The 22,093-nt window shown below is 42.0% G+C and overlaps 1 protein-coding gene and 1 pseudogene across 1 annotated transcript; both read left to right on the forward strand.

Annotated features, from left to right (window-relative positions):
* The first annotated feature begins 11,028 nt into the window (after positions 1–11,028).
* LOC128598033 (uncharacterized) lies at positions 11,029–11,170 on the forward strand (annotated as a pseudogene).
* A 1,712-nt stretch (positions 11,171–12,882) lies between these two features.
* On the forward strand, positions 12,883–20,741 carry SLC30A1 (solute carrier family 30 member 1). Its single transcript, XM_053607314.1, has 2 exons — positions 12,883–14,059; positions 15,969–20,741. Exons 1-2 carry the CDS (start codon positions 13,441–13,443, stop codon positions 16,871–16,873), a joined length of 1,524 nt encoding a protein of 507 aa, XP_053463289.1. The 5' UTR covers positions 12,883–13,440; the 3' UTR covers positions 16,874–20,741.
* The last annotated feature ends 1,352 nt before the right edge of the window (positions 20,742–22,093 follow it).

Raw genomic sequence — 22,093 nt, forward strand, 5'->3', positions numbered from 1 at the left:
TGGCTGGACAGTCTGGGGCCGGGGAAGAGAGGGAGTGGGTGAGAGTGGGAGGCAGATAGGGCACCAAGGCTCTTGAGGCTCTGGCTGGATGTGAAACTGAGTGGGAGGCAAAGAATGAAAGTAGAACATGTTAATCTTGGAATGAGGATGAGTCATGCAGAAAATGAGATGCTTTCCCACTGATGCTCTGAATAATACCCCTTGACTGGGAAAAGAAACCAAATGAATGTTGCTCTTGATGGCAGTGGAGATAGGATATGGCATATGAAGTGTGTGTTGGGGAAGATTGGCCACCCCTCCTGGCTCTCTTACTCTTCTTGGGTCACCTCCAGCAGGCCATTTATACCTCTCAGGATCTCATACTCTTCGTCCTCCACAAAAGGGCGGGGGTTGGGGGGTAGGAGTATATTTGGGCCCCTTGCGACCAAACAATATTAAACAATTGGGTTAATAGAAATGTTATGGGCTCGGCCCTTGTAGCCCTGTAGCTCAGTGAGTAGGGCGCCAGCCACATACACCGAAGCTGGTAGGTTCGAGCCCAGCCCCGGTCTGCTAAACAACAATGACAACTGCAACCAAAAATAGCTGGGTGTTGTGGTGGGCACCTCCCTACTCGGCAGACTGAGGTAAGAGAATTGCTTAAGCCCAGGAGTTTGAGATTGCTGTGAGCTGTGACACTACAGCACTCTACAGAGGATGACATAGTGAGACTCTGTCTCAAAAAAAAAAAAATGTTATGAAAGGGCAGGTAGGTATGGATGGGGGGTGACTTTCAGATGATGGCTGTTAGCAATAGGAAGCAGCAATAGAGATTGAGATGACCCACACCATGCATAAGCTATAATATGAAAAGGTTGGGGTGGGGGCTCACATCGTTGTAATCCCAGCACTCTGGAAGGCCAAGGCAGGTGGATTGCCTGAGCTCAGGAGCTCAGGAGCTCAAGACCAGCCTGAGCAAGAGCGAGACCCCATCTCTAAACAGCCAGGAATTGTGGTGGGTGCCTGTAGTCCCAGCTATTTGGGAAGCTAAGGCAAAAGGATCGCTTGTGCCAAAGAGTGTGAGGTTGCTCTCAGCTACACCATGGCACTCTACTCTACCTGGGGCGTAGAGAGAGACTCTGTCTCAGAAAACGAAAAAAGAAAAGAAAGAAAAAAGTGTAACATGGGGAAATAAAGCAATAGCACTTGCTCACATGTATTAAGTACTTATGTGTTGGTTACTCTGATGGTCATTTTACATGTATTATCTTATTTATTCCTTATCACAACCCTAAGCAGTGGGTTGTAATATTATCACACTGTTATGATGAAACTGAGGCACAGAGAGGGTAAGCAATCTACCGTAGGAACATTGCTAATAAATAAGAAAGCCAGGATTGAACTAAGATCTACCTCAGTTCCCTTAACCACTGTACTACTTGCATGCCTTTTATGCCTGTGCACATAGAATATCAACATTTTGTATTTTATCATCCAATCAAAACCCAGAAACCTTCATTATCTATCTGATATAATAGTCAGCTTAAAGGGGCTTCAGCTGGCCGAATCTGGAATAAATTCAGCATCAAACTTAAGTACAGTAATGAATTACAAACCACTGAAGAAGGAGGGATTTGTAAATCCTTACCAGTAATAGATAATTAGATGGGGAGAAAGGAGGGCTACCACTTACAGTAGAGTATCAAAAGTTGGCTAGTTTACGTGGAGGAACTGCTGGAGCCAAAAAAAAATCCTCACTTGGCAAACATCACAGTAAAGATGGGATCAGGCAGGAATCATGAATGGATGTGAAATCTAAGGGGGAGATGTTGGTGAACAAGGTATCTGCATGGTCTTAAAAGTATCTCCCCAAAGGCTGCTTATTAGTTCAAGGGAGAAAAAAAATTAATTATACAGCAGAGAAATTGGGCAGGGTGATAAAAACTTATATTACCAGAAAGGGGCGGATGAAAGTTGTGCACCTCCAGCTGTGATACCCTTAGAAAGACAGTATGTTTATTTTGCAACATTCCAGCCAAGCATGCTTATCAAAACATCAGACAAATGCAAAATAGGGGGCGGCTCCTGTGGCTCAGTGCCGGCCCCATATACCGAGGGTGGCGTTCGAACCCGACCCTGGCCAAACCGCAACAAAAAAATAGCTAGGCGTTGTGGTCGGCACCTGTAGTCCCAGCTGCTTGGGAGGCCAAGGCAAGAGAATCCCTTCGGCGCAAGAGCTGGAGGTTGCTGTGATGCCACGGCACTCTACCGAGGGTGACAAAGTAAAACTCTGTCTCTAAAAAAGGAAAATAATGCAAAATAGGAATGTTTCATCAAAAAAAAAAAAAAAAGGTGAGGGAAACTGTATTCTTAAAAAATGTTAACACCGGCTTGGTGCCTGTGGCTCAATCAGCTATGGTGCCAGCCATATACACCTGAGCTGGCGGGTTTGAATCCAGCCTGGGCCCACCAAACAACAATGATGGCTGCAACCAAAAAAAAATAGCCAGGCATTGTGGTGAGCACCTGTAGTCCCAGCTACTTGGGAGGCGGAGGCAGGAGAATCGCTTGAGCCCAGTTGGAGGTTGCTGTGAGCTGTGATGCCACAGCCCTCTACCCAGGGCGACAGCTTGAGGCTCTGCCTCAAAAAAAAAAAAAAAAAAGTTAACACCATAAAAGACAAAGAAAAGCTGTGAAATGTTCCAAATTAAAGGAGGTGAGAGGGACTGACCCCTAAATGCACGCCTGACCCAGGACTCCAAGCTCCACTGGAGAGGAGGGGTGGGCAGTGCTACAGAAGCAACAGACAACACTGGCATATGGACAGTACCAGTGTAAATTTATGAAGTTGATAAATTTACTGTGCTTATGTAAGAGAATAGTCCTATTTTTATGAAATGCATATTAAGATATTTAGAAGTGAAGGATCACAATGTATATAACATACCCTCATATATTCAAAAGAGAGTGCAAAAATGGGGTCAAAATGAGGATGGGGAGAATGACCTGAACTGAACCAAGAGAATGATAGTCATCCAGGAGAAGCTGATGGCTGAGCTGGCTCCCTGCAGGTTAGGGGTTCACCAATCAAGACAAGGAGTTACCCAACTCACAAAGAAAATGGGCTCACAGGTGAACAAATTACAGAGTAATTCCACTGTGAAAAACATCAGGAAAACCATCATCTTTGCATATGTTAGAGAAAGATTTCTAGGCATGGCCTATAACCTAATAATTCAACGTAAGTCCACCTAGCAGAAGAGTTAATCCTGTTCAAGCTCACCTTCCATTTGCTATATATATTTGAAATATACAGGGTGGCCATAAAGTTTGTGTGCAATTTAAAATAGTGTGCAATGAACTTTATGGCTACTTTGTATTATGACTAGAAGTTTTATGAGCAATGGGAAAGGCAGTTGACAAGAAGCAAACTGTTATCATTGACAAGGATACAATACATGTGAGGGCTACAGAATTTAAAACAAATTAGTGGACTTTTTACAACAGGATTCTTATTGTTGCCATGGACTTCAGTCACTACTTAGGCTAGGCCCTGGGGATACTGAAAGTTAAAGGAAACGATCCCAGTCCTCAGGAAGCGGTGGGGAGAGGGAGGGAGACACACACTGGGGATACATTACTGGGCAGTAAGTGAAAAGGGCCAAGTGTGAGTGTTCTTGTCACCATATGTTAGGGTTTATGCAATAGGATAATCAGGAAAAGCTATTGTAGGTGTGTGGCAGCAAGGCAAGTGGTAGGAGCCGGCTTTTCATTCATTCATTCACCCTTCCATTTATTCAATCACTCATTGATTCCATGTTTTTAAAATGCAGGGTGTTATGCAGACACTTATGAGACAAAATATGCTAAGGGGAAAAGAAAAGTATATTTGGGATTCGCTAATAATGACTAAAATTTAGCTATTATTTATTAGCTATAAAACTGCATTAGTTTCTTGTGCCTTCTGTAACAAATTACCACAAACTTGATGGCTTAAAACAACCAAAATTTATTGTCTCATGGTCCTGGGTACTAGAGGTCTAACTAAAATCAAGGTGTTGGCTGGGCTGGGCTCCCTCCAGAGGCCTGCAAGAAAATCCTCTCCCTCTCTCTTTCAACTTCTGGTGGCTGTTTCACTTCAGTTCTCTGCTCTCATCTTCACATGGTCTTCTCTTCTGTCCATCTCACCCCTTTGTATCTCTTATAAGGACACATGTCACTGGATTTAGGGTCCACCTAGATAATCCAGGATAAGCCCTTCATCTCGAGATCCTTCATAACATCTGCAAAAGGTCCTTTTCCCAAATGAGGTAACATTCACAGGTTCCAGAAGTTAGGACATGGACACATCTTTTTGGAGGCCATCATTTAATTCACTTTAGGCCCTTTCCACGTTCCAAGCATTGTCCTAGGCATCTTATATGTATTAACTCATCTGATTCACAACCACCCAATGAGATAGGTTATTATTTTGGTCTCCACTGAGAAAATGGAGACACAGAGCCATTAACTAACTTGGAACCATCACTTTGAATAATTTAACTTGAATAGAGCGCTTGTATTAAGGAGTCATTAGGATAAGTTTGGGTAGACAAGTAAAGATGACATGCAGGATACTTTAAATACCTGGATAAATGTTTTTTATTCTGTGGGTAATGGGCAGCCTCTGGGTGTTTTTGAGCAACAGCAGCATGTGAGTATCGAGGCATGGGAATACTAACCAGAAAGCACTGTGTAAAATAGATTGGAGAAACCTTAATAGGAAATGCTCATGTAATTGCTAAGAATGATGATGTAAGCCTGGACCAGAGGTCTGGCTATAGAAATAGAAAGGAATACATCATAGCTGATACTTCTTTTCATCCCAACATGTGGAGTCAGATTCTTTTTTCCATTAGACTTAGCTCTTCATCTTCCTAAATTGCATAGCAGTCGGCAATTTAGAGATAATCCTCCCATGGCTCCAGGTTAACAAACATTGGGTTTTCCATTAAAAATTGCACTCAAAATTTGGAGGCACTTGCATGAGCAGCACCTACAAACACAGTTCCCCATGGCTCTAACTTCTAAGGCACTTTAGAGACTAAGCAATGTCTCATGTGAGATTAAGAGATGGTCAACTCTGACAATAAGATGGAATCAACTTTGAAGCCAGTGCAAAGCATAAAGTCAGTGTCAAGAGCTCAGGGGAATGGTCTGTAGAGGTAGATATCATGAAGTTAGACATTTGCTCTCCTCCTGGAGAACCAGCAGACACAAGTGTCTATTTGCTCATTTCCCACCTACTCTTCTTAGTGTCTACTATGGTTGCTGTTCCTGGTGAAACCTGAATACTAGGGTGGTGCCTGTGGCTCAGTGAGTAGGGCACCAGCCCCATATACCGAGGGTGGCGGGTTCAAGCCCAGCCCTAGCCAAACTGCAACAAAGAAATAGTCAGGTGTTGCGGCAGGCGCCTGTAGTCCCAGCTGCTCTGGAGGCTGAGACAAGAGAATCGCCTAAGCCCAAGAGCTGGAGGTTGCTGTTAGTCCTGTGACATCATGGCACTCTACCAAGGGTGGTAAAGTGAGACTCTGTCTCTACAAATAATAATAATAATAATAAAAGAAACCTGAATACTAAACACCCTTCATTTATTTGAAGTCTTTTAGGCTACATGTGAGGATTTGCCTGATGGGAAAGACATATCTTGTTGGATAGTGGAAGGTTTGAGTGCAAGTGATCTCCAGTGATACTGTGAGTCCTTAGCCCAGCCTGTTAGGCTTCAGGGGCCATTAATGCTTGTCAGAGTAACAAAATGTTTCCAAAGTCATTATATTTCTCTGACATAGCATAAGCAAAAACTGAAATGCTTATTTGCAACTGGAGTTTAATTTTAAAGAGTACTTTCCCACAAGGTTAAGAAATTTGATTTCATTTAGAAATGTAATATAGAAGTGATACCTGTTCATTTTAAAATCAAATTCAAATACGACAGATGAATATAAAATTAAAAGTAAAATTAATGAATTTGTAAAAGTGAGTATTTTTTTTCTGGGGATATATGTGTGTGTGTATATATATATATATATATATTTTTTTTTTTTTTTTTGAGAGAGAGAGAGAGAGAGTTTCACTCTGTCACCCTGGGTAGAGTGCTGTGGCACTGGGGCTCACAGCAACCTCACACTCTTGGGCTTAAGCAATCCTCTTGCCTCAGCCTCCTGAGTAGCTGGGACAATAGGTGGCCCACCACAATGCCTGGCCAACTTTTCTTTTTTTTTTCTTTTAGTAGAGATGGAGTCTTACTTTTGCTCAGGCTGGTCTCAAATTCCTGAGCTTGGGCAATCCACCTGCCTCGGCCTCCCAGAGCACTATTTTCTGGGAATATCTTACTCCATGTACAATCCTCTTTCCATAGTTAAAAGTGGAATCTTGTAATGTCTGGGAATTAGTGCTGTCTGGGGACCATCCACATTATCATCACCCTGGAGTTTGTTGTAAATGCAGAATTTCAGGTCCCGCTGCAGACCTACTGAATCAGAATCTGCATTTCAACAAGTTTCCTGGGTGATTTGTGTGGATATTAAAATATGAGAGGCAGTGGACTAAGAGACCGAGGGGACACTATTTTCACTAACATTAGCTCTTTGGAGGATATTCAGGTTGTTAAGGAAATTGAAAGTAAGAAATGGATAAAAGGCAGAAAAATTCACAAATTCCTCCAACAGAATTATGTGTGACTAGGACCCAATTTTGGAATAGATCACTAGAGAATCAGAACTTGGAGTGACCTGTTAAAGAAGTGTCATTCACAAGTAGGTCGCCTCCCCTTAGTCCTTGTAGTAATTACAGATTAATAAGAAAATTACAGAACCAGAAACTTCTGGAATTGAGATGAACTACAGAATTTGTAGTAGTTAGTGCATATAGGTCTCAAACCTCAGACTAGGTTTGTTCTCCCCACATTTGGGTGTGGATAAAAATACATATATATTCCCCAGAAAAAAAATCCTCACTCTTACAAATTCATTGATTTTACTTTTTATTTTATATTTACCTGTCATATTTGAATTTGATTTGAAAATGAACAGGTTTCAATTCTATATTACATTTTTAAATGAAATCATGGACAAATGTTGCTAGGACCTCACACTCACAAACCGTGGGATCTTGAGAAAATTTCTTAACTTTTTGGAGTCTCAGTTCATCATCTATAGAAGCTGCCCTGCAAACTTCCTAGGGTCATCATGAAGCTCAAAGAAGAATTCTTAAACTGTATGAGAACCTAGAATGTTATCATGGCAGATTTCAAGGGTGGGTCCCACCCAGTTTCATATAATTAATTTCATCACAACAGAAGGGTGGTAGCCTGCTTAAAGTGAAGAAAAAGGTGAGCTAATTAATAGGAATGTGTCATGATGTTTTCTATACATCCAGTGTAGACAGGACTGTGGGTGTTCAATAAGGATCTGTGGAATGAATGCATGAAATACTGATTTGAGGAAAGAACATTTATCAGCATTCATGTGTTCAACAAATGTTTACTGAGTATACCCCTGCAATGTGCCAAGCTGGCTAGCGATACAGGTGAGCAAAAGCACATACTTGCCCTTGTACCCATGAAGCTTCCAATCTAATCAAATACTCTGTTTAATGTGAAATTGCATTTTTGCTAAGTGCCACAAAAGAGAATGAACCAAGAGAACATGTTTTGGAGTGAACTGGTCAGAGAGATCAGGGAAGACTCCCTGAGGCACTGATCCTTGATCCAAGAGCTGCAGAATGAGCAGGAATCAATATGGGGAAGTGGGAAGGGAAAAGTGTCCTAGGAGCAGGAACAGTGCATAGGCCTTTTGGCAGGAGGGAACATGCAGATTCATGGGGGTCAGAAAGGCCGGTCCTGTTAGGCAGAGTGACATCATGAGGCTGGAGAGGGTGGTGGGGGCCACACTGGGTCTGCCCTAGCCTTGGGCACCCAGGTGGTTCTCTTGTTGAGTACTGGGAGGCCACTGAAGGATCTCAGTTGCAGTGGTGGTAGAGGTGGGATGTGCACTTTGCAATGATCAGAACTAGGTTTTGAAAAGATCATTTTGGTGGTAAAATAGAGTATAATTTAGGAGCTGGAGGGCAGAATAGATGCAGAGACAGGCAGGATATTCTTATAGTCTAGAAGAGAGACTAGAAATGCTCCCCTCCATGGAAGTTCCAGCTCCTGTGGTCTGGTTCTGGCCTTCCCATGAAGCCTTCCTCCTGAGAGGCCCTGCCTCACGAGACAGAGGGAGGGTCTGCATAATGAGCTTACCCCTCAATCCAGTGAAAGTGACCAAACTGGGGATCTGACTGGCAAATGAGCCTTTTTAAGTCTACGTGAATGAGTTTCTCTCAGGTGAAATAATAAAAAAGTAGTTTCTGATGAATTTGCAAGTGGAGAACTCAGCCCTGAATTCACGATGACCCCAAGTACAGGTGGCCTGAAAAGCCCTACCACTAGGCAGCTCTACCTTCTTTTTTCACCTCTTAACTCCAGTTAAGAAGCCATTGAATACAACTCCTCACTGAAGAGATGTGTATAAAGTGATGCCCAGAAAGGTTTAAGAACTTACCCGAAATCACAGAGTAACTTTCCCTGAAATTTCTATCATCTTTATTAGGTGAGTGATTTTTGCAAAATGCTCTACTGGCCAGTATCATCTTTATAGACACATTGTGGATAGAGTGATAAAAACACAGTTTTAAATTAAATTTCACTTTTTAAATACTTTTATACCACCTTTACTAGTTGGAGAATTTCATTCTTTTAAAAACTTCTATACTTTGTACTTGAATTATGATTCTAGCCCCAAGAGTAGAAGGGAATAGACATTCAGCCTAAACCTTAATGTGGAATACCTATAACACTGCGCCCACAAAATTCACAAATGTTTTTAATGAACCTTTCTGTTTAGGTGACAGGCCTTTTATTTCTATTTAATTTCTAGGTATGACTAGATAAAGTTTTTTGTCTCTAAGAAACATTAGTTTCCTTTTGCTGCTAGCTCTCATTTGTCATTCTTTTTTTTTTTTTTTTTTGTAGAGACAGAGTCTCACTTTATGGCCCTCGGGTAGAGTGCTGTGGCCTCACACAGCTCACAGCAACCTCCAACTCCTGGGCTTAAGCGATTCTCTTGCCTCAGCCTCCCGAGTAGCTGGGACTACAGGCGCCCGCCACAACGCCCGGCTATTTTTATTTTTTGTTGCAGTTTGGCCGGGGCTGGGTTTGAACCCGCCACCCTCGGCATATGGGGCCGGCGCCTTACCGACTGAGCCACAGGCGCCGCCCATCATTTGCCATTCTTTAGCTTAAATAACAAATATAAAGAGCTTGGTGACTCCTGGGTCTCTCACTGTACAAGTCTACTCTCCACACTATTCTTGTTTCCCCTTTGCTTCCACGTGCGTTTCCTGCTCTATTTCTTTCATGTGGTTTCCCTTATACCTCTGAGATCTTTTGTGCTATTTCTAGGCTTTATTACTGCATTGTTACTTGTTTATTCTTTCTTCTACTGCCTGTTCCTTTGGGGGCAGCTAAAAAATCAAACCGTGGCCCTCATGTTGCCAGAGATCTCAGTTCATATTTGTAATAATTATTCAAGTATGTTCCAGAAGACAAATATAAAACCACTAAAACCTAACTGCCTCATCATTTTTGCTTTAAGATTGAACATTGGAAGGGATTTACTGTCAACCAAAGTCAAATATAATTTGTTTTTCACATGGTTTGGTTTCTCTGTCTTTCCAAGTAAGATACAGCTTTATATAGTCATTTTCAGGTATGTTTGTCTTTAGCAGTTGCTGCAAGAATCCTACAAGATTCTTTTAAACTTTCACTGAGAGCAAGGCAAGGTCCAAGGGGCTTTGAGATTGCACAGTTTGTGTTTATGCACTTGACTTTTGTTCAAATTAGCAGTCTCTTTCCAGAGGAGCATTATTTTCTGATCTTTAAAGTATGCTGGACTTAGTCAGACTGGATACCAGGCAAGCTATCAGGAGACTTTTCAAACATTAGGAAGAAAAAGCCAAGCCATCTTACTTACCGGGGCTACAACCTCAAAGTTGTAGCATAAACTGTGGTTTCCCTTCATTTTAAACTATTCCTGGTTGTATTAACACTGCACTAGGAAAACCAGCTGCAAAGGGAAAATTTTGAGTAAAGCTACCAAATTCTTTTGCTTATACTAGGGGAGAGAAAGTTGTTTTACAGTTAGGTAAATGGTATTACTCTCTCTGGAGTGCATGATTACAACTTTTCTACAACCTGGAAAATATACTGCCCTCTTTCCACCAAACCCATGCCAGATTATGAGGGAATAAAGCACATCGTCTGGGAAATGGCCTAATTGTGTGCACAAAGTAGTTCTCAAAGTGGTTACCGAGTTGAGCCTAAAAGCCTATTTTTATTTTGAGCTAAACCTCTCCCAATTTAGTTTATTTATTATTATTTTGGGGACAGAGTCTTACTAGTCACCCTCGGTTGTGTGCGGTGGCGTCACAGCTCACAGCAACCTCAAACTCTTGGGCTTAAGAGATTCTCTTGCCTCAGCCTCCCAAGTAGCTAGGACCATAGGCACCCACCACAACCCCGGCTATTTTTTTGTTGTAGTTGTCATTGTTTGGTGGGTCCAGTCTGGGTTTAAACCTGCCAGCTCTGGTGTACATGATTGGCACCCTAGAGCGACAGGCGCCGCGCCTAGTCTGTTTAGTTTTTGAAGGACGGCTACTCTGTGAAGCATTGCTGACTTTAGCATCTCTTTACTGTTTCTTCTTTGGATATCAGATTCTCACATTTGGAGAAATCTATTTTTTTTTTAAATAAAGGGTCACAATAGCCCCCAGAGAAGGCGAAACAGTGTTCCAACTGTTTCCTGGCCATTTCCATCAGGATATCTTAACCATTAAATGGCTCCCCAATTTCTATCTAGGAGAGGCTAGTTGGAAGGAGGTTTGAAGCTGTGTTTACATATAATCAGAATAATGTCATTTGCCATATCAAAGGACAAGACAACATAGAAGTCGTAAAACTTATCAATCCAAATCCTTTCATAGTTCATAAGCATGATGATTGGGTTTTCATGCGCATGCGTGAGATGTGCACCACCACCACCACCACCACCACCACCACCACCACCACCCCTGCCAAATCTTGTTATGAGATAGGCACATTACCCATCTGACATGAAAAAACCAAAACAACACCTTATCGATCCACTTCTTGGCACTGACAAAATCTACATGTCACCTCAAATTAAACACATTTAAAAATAAAACCTTAAAACCAGCTCCTTGCCCCCAACCCCAACTTCCTCACCTGTTTAAGGCGGCATTTTCCTTATCAAGTTGAAAATCTTTGTTCTCCTACTTACCCTTTCCTTCCCAGTATCTAATTACAAAATTCTACCAATTTTTCCTTCATAATATCTTGGAAACTTTATTTTTTTCTTTTCCAGCAAAACAGAAACTGAAGGTGAAGGTCTGCCTCTCCAGTCTAGGGAGAAGTGAAACACACCACATAAAAGAGAAAACAAAAATTATAGGAATAATAAGAATACCAAAACAATGAAAAATAACATAGCTTGAAAGAAGCCTTAGATACAGCTCTTAACAATGGCCGGCACTGCATTTGTCTTGCAGCAATCTAGAACAGTTGGGGTCTTTCTTCCTGTTCAGGGACTGTGGTGAGGCCGTTGGGGTTCAGCTCAGGCCACTCTGATGATTCCCAACCTTAGATCAGAAGCCTTTCCCTTCCAGATCAACTAATCTCCACCCATAGCACAGTGCATTATATATATATTCAATCTAAACTAGTGTTAACACAGTTTATCAAGAGTATTTCATCATAATTTAACAACGTTATAGTTTACCTCCACCTGGACAAAAGCTCACTCCCACTCCCTATAGCAACCAACACAGGATTCCACTGTTCGTAGTCTATAAATAAAATGTTACATCATAGAGCCTTAGAATTTGAGTCAGAAGGAATCTTCTGAGTTTCATTTGTCCAAACCTTTATAAAGAAACAGGTCTAGAGAGATTAGGGGGCTTGCTCAAAGCCACACGGCTGGCTAGCGGCAAGGCAAGGGGCCTGAACCCAGGTTTCTCCTGCTTAAGGTCTGTAACTGAAATTGGCTTTAGATAATCAGTAACAAATACTTGACCTTATACAAGATCTGGGGATGACGGGGATAGGGGTAATTGCTTTACTGAAACATTCACAAAGATTTGTCTAAGCCACGCGCAAGACCTTCTGGAGGACTAACTCCTTAGCTTGGTGTTGAGCAGATTCACAAGTTAACTGCGGCACTGATTTATAAATTTGCCGGCCTAATCTCTGGCTCCTCTGACAGGAGGGCGCACCCACGGGCCCGGCACGCAGGGGCTCTCCCTCTAGATCTGTGACACTGCCTCCGCCTGGCCTGCCCCCACGTGTACTTGGCTCTCAGGATCAAAGTCCGCAGCCTGGCCCCGCAGGTGTGCTGGGGACTAAGATGACCCGCTGCGTGGGAGCCCGGACTCCGCAACGCCAGACAAGCTCCGGGCCTCCCCTCCTCCTCCCGCTGCACGCGGCCCGCGGCCCGCGCCCCCACTACACCCGCCGCTGCACCCGGCCACGGCCCCCCAGCCCACGCCCGGCTTCTGGAGGAAAAGACCCCGCCCCCATCAGTTGGCGCTATGATCCCCCGCCCCGCGCCCCTCCGAGCCTTCATCCAATAGTGAACGCGAAAGGGCGGGATGAGGTGGCTGTCGTGAGGAGGTCCTGGCCAATGAGGAAGCGTGCCGGGCCTGGTGGGCGGGGCATCAAGACCTTGTCATGCTCGGGTCCGTGTGAAAACGGGGGTTCCGAGTGCAAAGCAAAGTTTTTTTGTAAACCGTCTGCAAAGGCGGGGGGGCGAAGAAGGCGCCCGAGACCGGGCCGAGTGCAGCTGCCGTGGCCGCCGCCTTTTTAGCTCCTCAGCCGTCAGCTCCTCTTTCCACCAGCAGCAGAGACCAGCAAGGAGAGCCCGCAGATGCTCGGAGCTTTCTCTGCGCGGAGCTGCCGGTCGCCTTCGCCCGCTGCCCTCCTGCTCCGGCTCTTGGTGCCCCAGCTCCAGGAGCCCCTGCCTCCCGTCGCCGTCGCGCTGGTGTGGGTGTGGGGGCCGCTGGGGCTGAGCTGGGGCTGAGCTGGGCCTCGGCGCCTCCTCGGAGAAGAGACGCCGGAGGAGCTGCGCGTCGCGGCGCCGCCGGCTGGCCGAGGGCGCCCAGAGGCGCGGGGCTCGGCGGCTTGGTCCCGGGCTCGCCCCAGTGCAGCCGCAGGGGCCCTCAGCGGTTTCCCGAGCGGCCTGTCTCGGGCGGTAAGAGCCCCGCGCCGCCCGCCCTCCCCGTCTCGAGGTCGCCGACCCTCTGCGCCTCGCCGCCGCCACCTCCCCCCTAGTCGCCGGGCCGTGCTCGGCGGGCCCCTCAGCCGCAGCCATGGGGTGCTGGGGTCGGAACCGGGGCCGGCTGCTGTGCATGCTGATGCTGACCTTCATGTTCATGGTGCTGGAAGTGGTGGTGAGCCGGGTGACCTCGTCGCTGGCGATGCTCTCCGACTCCTTCCACATGCTGTCGGACGTGCTGGCGCTGGTGGTGGCGCTGGTGGCCGAGCGCTTCGCCCGGCGGACCCACGCCACCCAGAAGAACACGTTCGGCTGGATCCGGGCCGAGGTGATGGGGGCTCTGGTTAACGCCATCTTCCTGACCGGCCTCTGCTTCGCCATCCTGCTGGAAGCCATCGAGCGCTTCATCGAGCCGCACGAGATGCAGCAGCCGCTGGTGGTCCTCGGGGTCGGCGTGGCTGGGCTGCTAGTCAACGTGCTGGGGCTCTGCCTCTTTCACCATCACAGCGGCTTCAGCCAAGACTCCGGCCACGGCCACTCGCACGGGGGGCATGGCCACAGCCACGGCCTCCCCAAGGGGGGCCGCGTCAAGAGCACCCGCACCGGGGGTAGCGACAGCATGGCTCCAGGCGAGCAGGGGCCTGATCAGGAGGAGACCAACACTCTGGTGACCAATACTAGTAATTCTAATGGGCTGAAGCTGGACCCAGCAGGTGAGCAGAGAAAGTCGCCGCAGGTGGTTGGGATTGGGGAGCCCAGACCCTCGCCTGGCCCTGTGCGGGACGGCCCGCGCGCCCCCTGCTGCCAGAGCGGGCCTGAGCCGCTCCGCTTCCTTTCTGGTCCCTCCCGGTCCCGCACATGCTCCGCCACTCCGGGAAATGGAATCCTTCAGCTGGAGTGTAAGGAGCCGGGCGGTGCGGGGTGATGGGATGTATGTAGGTGAGGGCTGTGAATCTGACCCTAGGAAAAGGGTCGAGTGGTGACCGTGATCCCTATGCAGCCCTAGGAGTCTTTCCTGGTGATGGCTAGAATAGTACCAAAAATCCTTCCCAGTTCTAGTCCTGGGCCCCTCTTGGGAAACAGAAAATCCCCCATTTGTCCTTATTTGTTGAGTGTTGGAAAACATTGCTCTGCCAAAGTAGTTCTTACGCCCATTGAATAAGTTTCATAACGTAACATTCACACCGTATAAGCCCTAGTTAAAGGTTTCTTTTATGAACAGCAATGTATATTTCAGCTAATTGACCCCTAATCCCGAAGATCATAGATTTAGGATCTGTCTGGGCAAGTTCAGTACTTACTTCACTTAGGACTTTTCATAATCGTACCGAAATAGAAGTAATGGTAATTTACTCATCTTTTATTTTTAATGGATGCTTTTCATTCTGAATGTCAGTGCTATTGAAGGAAATTTGGAAAATAAATGTGGAAGAGAGATGGGAAAGAATCAACCAACATCCTACTACCCAAGCTCAGTGATGTTAACAATTTGGTGTATTTCCTTCTGTATTTATTTACCATGTTGTATCATACTAGGGAGACAGCTTTCCTTTTCAGGTGCAGGATATGTTAGTGGCATTCACTTGTACATTGAAAAGTTTTAGTAAGTGATTGAATTTCACTCCACCCAACAAAGTGTTAATCCAAAGAAAATTAAGCTGCCCTAGTGTGTGGTTCCTTTAGGACAGTGGTTCTCAACCTGTGGGTCTCTCGACCCCTTTTTAACAATGAAAATACATTGTGGCTTTAGGAAGGTTGAGAACTACTGCTTTAGGAGATCAATACTTTTGCTTCGAAAGCTGGGGCAAGTAGTGATCATTTAATTCCAACTTTTCTGATAGTCTTTGTAATTTTTTTTTTTTGAGTCTCACTTTGTTACCCTTGGTAGAATGCCGGGGCGTCATAGCTCACAGCAATCTTAAATTCTTGGGCTCAATTGATCCTTTTGCCTTAGCCTGCTGAGTAGCTGGGACTACAGGCACCTGCCACAACGCTGGGCTATTTTTTAAAGAGGGGGTTTTGCTGTTGCTTAGGCAGTCCACCTACCTTGGCCTCCCAGCGTGCTAGGATTACAGGCGTGAGCCACCATGCCCGGCCTGTAATTTGTTGGTGTTTAAACCCACACTACCATGAAATTATCTTTTATATTCATGTTGAAATTTTAAAATTTAAAACTGGTTTTATACTCAAGCAGTTAACCTAAGTGACAGAGTAATTGGAGAGAGCCAGTGTCCAGTCAGGCATTTTATATTGGTAGACTTATCCATAACTACATTTAATTTTGGGTGATAGTGTTCCATTTTATGATTTCTTTGGTTTATGACAAAAAACATAGCACAATGTTTACAGGACCCCAGCCCCACAGAAAAGATGTACTCTTTTGGAGGGAGGGTGCTTAGGAGAGTAGAAAAGCAAATTATCATAATGACTTAATTTAATCCTGGCCATTATGTCCTAGCTTGTTCCCAGATTGTCAATTTATATTAAGTTTGCTCTAAGCACATTTTTTATTGTGCTTTATGAAAAAAATGTTGCCTTCTTCACAGCTTAGATGGAATTAGACAAGGATGTTTATGTAAACTCTTTCAATGTAACTGATATAAAATTTTTATTTCTTTGTAGATCCAGAAAAATCTTCAAATAATGATACAGTGGAAGTACAAGTGAATGGAAATCTTATCAGAGAACCTGACAATATGGAATTGGAAGAAGATGATAGGGCTGGACAACTTAACATGCGTGGAGTTTTTCTGCATGTCCTTGGAGATGCCTTGGGTTCAGTGATTGTAGTAGTAAATGCCTTGCTCTTTTACTTTTCTTGGAAAGGTTGTTCTGAAGGGGATTTTTGTGTGAACCCATGTTCCCCTGACCCCTGCAAAGCATTTGTAGAAATAATTAATAGTACTCATGCATCAGTTCATGAGGCTGGTCCTTGCTGGGTGCTATATTTAGATCCAACTCTTTGTATTGTAATGGTTTGTATACTTCTTTACACAACTTATCCATTACTTAAGGAATCTGCTCTTATCCTTCTACAAACTGTTCCTAAACAAATTGACATCAGAAATTTGATAAAAGAACTTCGAAATGTTGAAGGAGTTGAGGAAGTTCATGAATTACATGTTTGGCAGCTTGCTGGGAGCAGAATCATTGCCACTGCTCACATAAAATGTGAAGATCCAGCATCATACATGCAAGTGGCTAAAACCATTAAAGACGTTTTTCATAATCACGGAATTCACGCTACTACCATTCAGCCTGAGTTTGCTAGTGTAGGCTCTAAATCAAGTGTAGTCCCGTGTGAACTTGCCTGCAGAACGCAGTGTGCTTTGAAGCAATGCTGTGGGACACTGCCACAAACCCAATCTGGAAAGGATACAGAAAAGACCCCAACAGTTAGCATTTCTTGTTTAGAACTTAGTGACAATCTAGAGAAGAAGCCCAAGAGGACTAAAGTTGAAAACATCCCAGCTGTTGTGATAGAGATAAAGAAAATGCCAAACAAACAACCTGAATCGTCTTTGTGAGTTTTGAAAAAGATGTGATATATGACTTTTGCTTTAAACTGCAAGAGGAAAAAGAAAAAGACTCCATTGAAATTCTAAGTTTGCCAAGTAGTATAACTGAAGTACTTGTCTGGTCACACAGTTTAATTCTATTTTTGTAAGAACATAATGGGACTACATAACAGAGTTCTATATACATACAACTTTGTGATTATTAGTACAGAGTACAGCTGTGCTATAACAGTTTTGGAAAGCCAGTTTTAACACTATGTTACATTTTTGTTTAACGTAAGTATAAACCTTATATAACATAATGACATTTGATTTCCAGTTTTCCCATATAAAAATTAGGGGGATAAATAAATTAAAATTGTCACTGGAATTTCGCTGCTTTTCTTTTCCCCCAGTGTTATACTTTATTAGAATTATAATTGCTAGAACTCTAAAATCATCAACAATTTATTTGCTTTGGCATTTTAGGTAATATTTACTTTCCTTTTAGGATCATTCCATAGCATAATGGGAGCATATTTTAAGAATGATTCATGGCTATTCCTAGGACATAAGAAAAATTACTATCCTGTATTCTTCTATATTGCTGAATATTAGTCTAATGAACAGAGAGACAATTAAATTGAACTATAGTTTACATACAATAGGGCATATGGGGAGTGAAAGCAGGGATGGAAGTTTACCGAACTAAATATTTAGATTATTGTATATTAATATTCAGACTACATTTCTGAATTATTTTGAGAATTTCAACTCATTTTTATCCTACCAAAGTTAGTCTAAAACATGGACGTGTTCACCAGCATTACTTTGTTTAAAAGGTTGATATAGAAACATTGAGCTGAAAGTTTACTCACAAAATATATAAGTATTTTTAAGGGTGTTAACTAAGCATTTAATACACTTAATTACATGCTAAATGCAAGCTATTAATGTAATCTTTTAAATTGTGGATGTTTCAAAAAAAAAAACTTCAAAGTTAATGTCATTTCATGGTGACCAATCATGAATGGATTTAAACCAGGCTTTTCAAACACAACCAACAACACTTGTGCTTTGCCAAGAGCCACTAACTTGAGAAAAAAATCAGGAGGTAATGCAATTGGATATTAAATTATTAGAAAACAAAATTAATAATTAAAGCATTCTTTAAGTCATATTGATATTGCTTGGATAGTCTAACAGTGGCTTATTTTGCAAGATGCCACGTATCTACACATGAAATTGTTCTTGGCTATTTCATTGTTGCTATAGATTTCAAATCCAACACAAATATTATTTAAGGGTATTTAAGTTATATTTTTCATGAGAGGGTTATGCGTTGTGATGAGAATGTAGACTTTTGTCCTCAAAAAGATGGATATTTAGTATCAGTTATCATGTATAGTTCTATTTTTCTAGAAACAAGGTATTCTGACTACTTCAGTAACTTTTATAGCTAACTACTTTTAGGATTGGCTACCTTTGGGGATTTGAAATAATTCATTGTTTAATGGGTCAGAAGATGAAAGTGTTGGAATTTGACAGTTACTTTTTAAAGGGATGATCTTTTGCAGTTTTTTCCCTAGTACAAGCCTGTTGCTGGCAATGGGCCTATTTAAGAACAGCTGATTTTTCCAATGAGAATGTGGTAATTTTTGGAACATAGTTTGTAAGTTCACATTTACTATAACGGGCCAAAACCATAACCTGCCAGTTTGCAATACATCTTGATCTTTTAATACTCTTTATCTGCTTTTGTGTAACTCTATTCCTAAACTGATAGTTATCTTGAATTTTGCAAAAAGGTGTTTGTTTTTTTTTAACTTAACATCATTTGGGGATCTCGTTATGTGGGTAGACAAGAGAGAAAGCTGTGAATTGTACTTATCATGTACATTCCTGATTTAACACTTTATAGAACATTTTATTAAGATCTGAAAACAATGTTATGTAAACATTTCGGTGATGATACAATAGGTTAACTGGTTAAATACATTCACTGGGGTTTGCTTTACTGGTGATCTATTTGGGGTCTGCTTTAAAGGCAGCATAACACCGAAGTATAAGACATCAACTGAATGAGGGTTTTAAAGTGGTATATAAGCATGAGACAAGGACTGTGGTTTGGTTTTTCAAAAGTGCTTTGAAGATAACAGCCTTTAGGTTTTAGTTATTTCACTTTTCATAAGTTTTAAGTAGCTTATACTATGTGTGTATCAAAGTGGTACCACGGGATTTTCTTTTTTCAGAGGACTTTGTCATAGCAAAATCAGTGGGCACTGACTCACCTTTTGAGTTCTAGTGGACAATTTATTTATTTCTTTACAATGCACTTTCTAACCCATTTTAGCTATATTAGCATTATCTTAAAAAAAAAAAGAAGACATGCTTTTATATTTAAATATTGTTGGGATTTAAGTGTCTTTTCCAAAATAGTTTTTCCCTTTCTGAAAGAAAATTAGGGAAATACCCTAATTTATTAAGACAACTTAAAACCCAATATTTAAATATGCTGTTTTATAACACTGCATCAGTTTTTGGAGTTGCATCTCTCCTGCTGGCTCTTTTATATTTGAGCAAGATCAGTATAGAATATGTGTTTAGAAACTTGTCTGTTATGTCAATTTAGTGAAAAGGAGGTACTGCATGTGCCTGAATTAAACCAACCAGAATTTTTCCCAAGCCGAATGCAGCCTTAGTGATTAGAGATTTAATTCTCCATTGTCACTACTTTTGCTTGGATGATTGTTTAGTTTTTTTCTGAAGGGTACCTGCATTGTGAAAGTTTGGACTAGACCTAAAAAGCAAAATCCTCAAGAACCTTGCTATGTGTGTTTTAATGTTGAGTAACTAAGGTGTATAATTTGAATAGAAAAATTCCATCAAGTGCACCTTGGAAAATCAGTAGGTAGAAGACTATGTTAACATGTCTGTGTCTTGTTAACATCCTCAGTTAATTATGAATTTTTGAAAGTTGTGAGGGAAAAGATCTATGGAACCTAATGTGAAATATTTAGTAGGTTAACTGGTATTGAGTTAAAGATTTTTACTGTTTATATGGAGATATCATTTGAATGATAAAAATGTCATTAACCTGCTGTCTTAAGATGTTCACACAAATAGGAGAGTAATTCTACAATATAAAAATATTTATTTTAATACTGAGTTTCAGTTAAGTCATAAAACAGTGTTAAAATTTAAAACTCTTGGGAAGATAGGGAGGTTTTTTGTTGTTTTTTAAATTGAAACTGTGTCATACAGTGTTTCACCGTCTATGAAATGGGAATTGTAATAGCACTATTTTGATGTAGCTCTACCAATATTATGTGGTAATGCTGTTTTGTTTTACTAACAAGCTCTGGAATATTTAGCAGTCATTTTCACTGGCACAAGAGCCTTTGTATGTTATTCAATTTAAACTTTTAAACCAAAAATTTTATGGTCCAGTGTCTTTGGCAAAAAGATGCTGGAGGGAATGTAACATACAATTAATGTGTGGTTATATATAAAAAAGACACAAATTGCCATGTTATGGTTCTGCCTTGAAACAGCACAATGAAGTGTATCAGTGTATTCTGTGATTCTTTATGAAACTTTCATATTGTGTTGTTTTTGTGTCTGCTGTTGCCTGTCCTTTGGACCAGATGTGGCTCAGTTAAATGCAGTTATCATCTCATTAAATGCAGATGCAGATAAAATGTCTTTAGTGCTGCAACATTTTACCTAACTTTTTGTATGTTTTATGACTGTGTGTTATTTTCCAAAGCTGTTCCTACCTCACCATGAGGCTTTATGGATTGTTATGTATTATAAATGTTCTATATGAGACAGACTACTGTGTTTTCTTCTCATTTATTAAAAGTTAAGTAGAAAAATAAACTAATTTTAATATCTACTTTGTTTGTGCATGTGGCCTCCCCTGGGTTTATGTAGAAGAGGGTTGAATTTGAGGTATTGAAAGAGAGATTGCAGTTTAATACAAATGTTGCTAGTGTGCAGAGTGAAGATTCTTGTGGAAAAAAACAAATGTGGGCAAAAATTATGATAGAAATTAAAAGGGGAACACTACAAAGGCTCTGCAGGACTCTGATTGTAGATCAAAAGACCCTCATTCCAGAGGGGTCCTGCTCTGTACCTTAGAGAAAGGAGTGCTACACAGAGAGGCCAAGGAAGGTATAAGCAGACAGGCCTTGCTGGGTTTAGATCAATCATTTGCTTTTTGTTCGATCACATTTCTACCAGTCATACCTATGTAGTAAAGTCTTCATAAAAACCCCAAAGGACAGGTTGGGGCGCCTCTGGATAGCTAAATACATGAAGGTTCCTGGGGGTGGGAGGGTAATCAGGCCCAGGGAGGGCATAGGAACTCCGGGCCCCTTCCCCTATACCTTGCCCTATGCATCTCTTCATCTATATTCTTTGTAATATCCTTTATAATAAAGGAGTAAATGTGTTTCCCTGAGTACTGTGAGCTGCTCCAGCAAATTAAACCCAAAGATAGTCATGGGACCCCCAACTTGGTTAGACGTTCTGAAGACCTAGACGTGAAACTGGTGTCTGGATGGGAGGGCTGTCATGGGGACTGAGCCTTCTGAAGCTATTCTCCAGGTAGTGTCAGAATTGATTGGAAGATAACCCAGCTGTGTCTGCTGCTTGTTTGTTAGAGAACCACCCCTCCCAATTTGGTCACAAGTCTATAGACGATTGTTGTGGCACAAGAGCAGAGAAAAAAACAGTGTGTTTTTCCCAAATGCTGCTGCTTTTGGTACTTGCTATTTTTTATTTGTAAGCGTAGTTTCTAATGAAGATTATTAAATATTTTACAGCTACAAAAATCGTCTGAAGCTATTAACCCAAGAGTTAGAACATTGGTGTGGTCGGGACTATCACATAAGTAGTTTCTTATATAAAATATATTTTGAACTTGTATTTCTGGCTGGGAGACAACAGTTGAAAACTCAATTGTTAATAAATGACAATAAATAATTAAGGGACCTGATAAATAGATACTCCAAAGAAGGGGTAAAGATCTTTAGAAAGTGCTATGTAGGCCAAAATGGAAAGGAGCAGGTGGTTGAGAGAAAGGGAGTATAGAATAGTAAAGAGTTGGCAGTGGACAGGTCAGATTATAAAACAGAAGGTTAAATGTGCCACACCAACCGGTTGGAATTTGGTTTTATTATTGAGGAGGCTATCAATAATTTTTGAGTGAAAAAAATGAGAAAATGGAAAAGTACTATAAAAGAT

Source organism: Nycticebus coucang, chromosome 10 (assembly GCF_027406575.1).
Source record: "Nycticebus coucang isolate mNycCou1 chromosome 10, mNycCou1.pri, whole genome shotgun sequence".
NCBI classification, from domain to species: Eukaryota; Metazoa; Chordata; class Mammalia; order Primates; family Lorisidae; genus Nycticebus; species Nycticebus coucang.

Bases quoted from the DNA above. Each gene is read 5' to 3' on its own strand.
- SLC30A1 (XM_053607314.1), top strand. From the start codon at position 13,441: ATGGGGTGCTGGGGTCGGAACCGGGGCCGGCTGCTGTGCATGCTGATG. The intron at 14,060-15,968 runs GTGAGCAGAGAA...ATTTCTTTGTAG, and splicing joins GCTGAAGCTGGACCCAGCAG to ATCCAGAAAAATCTTCAAAT.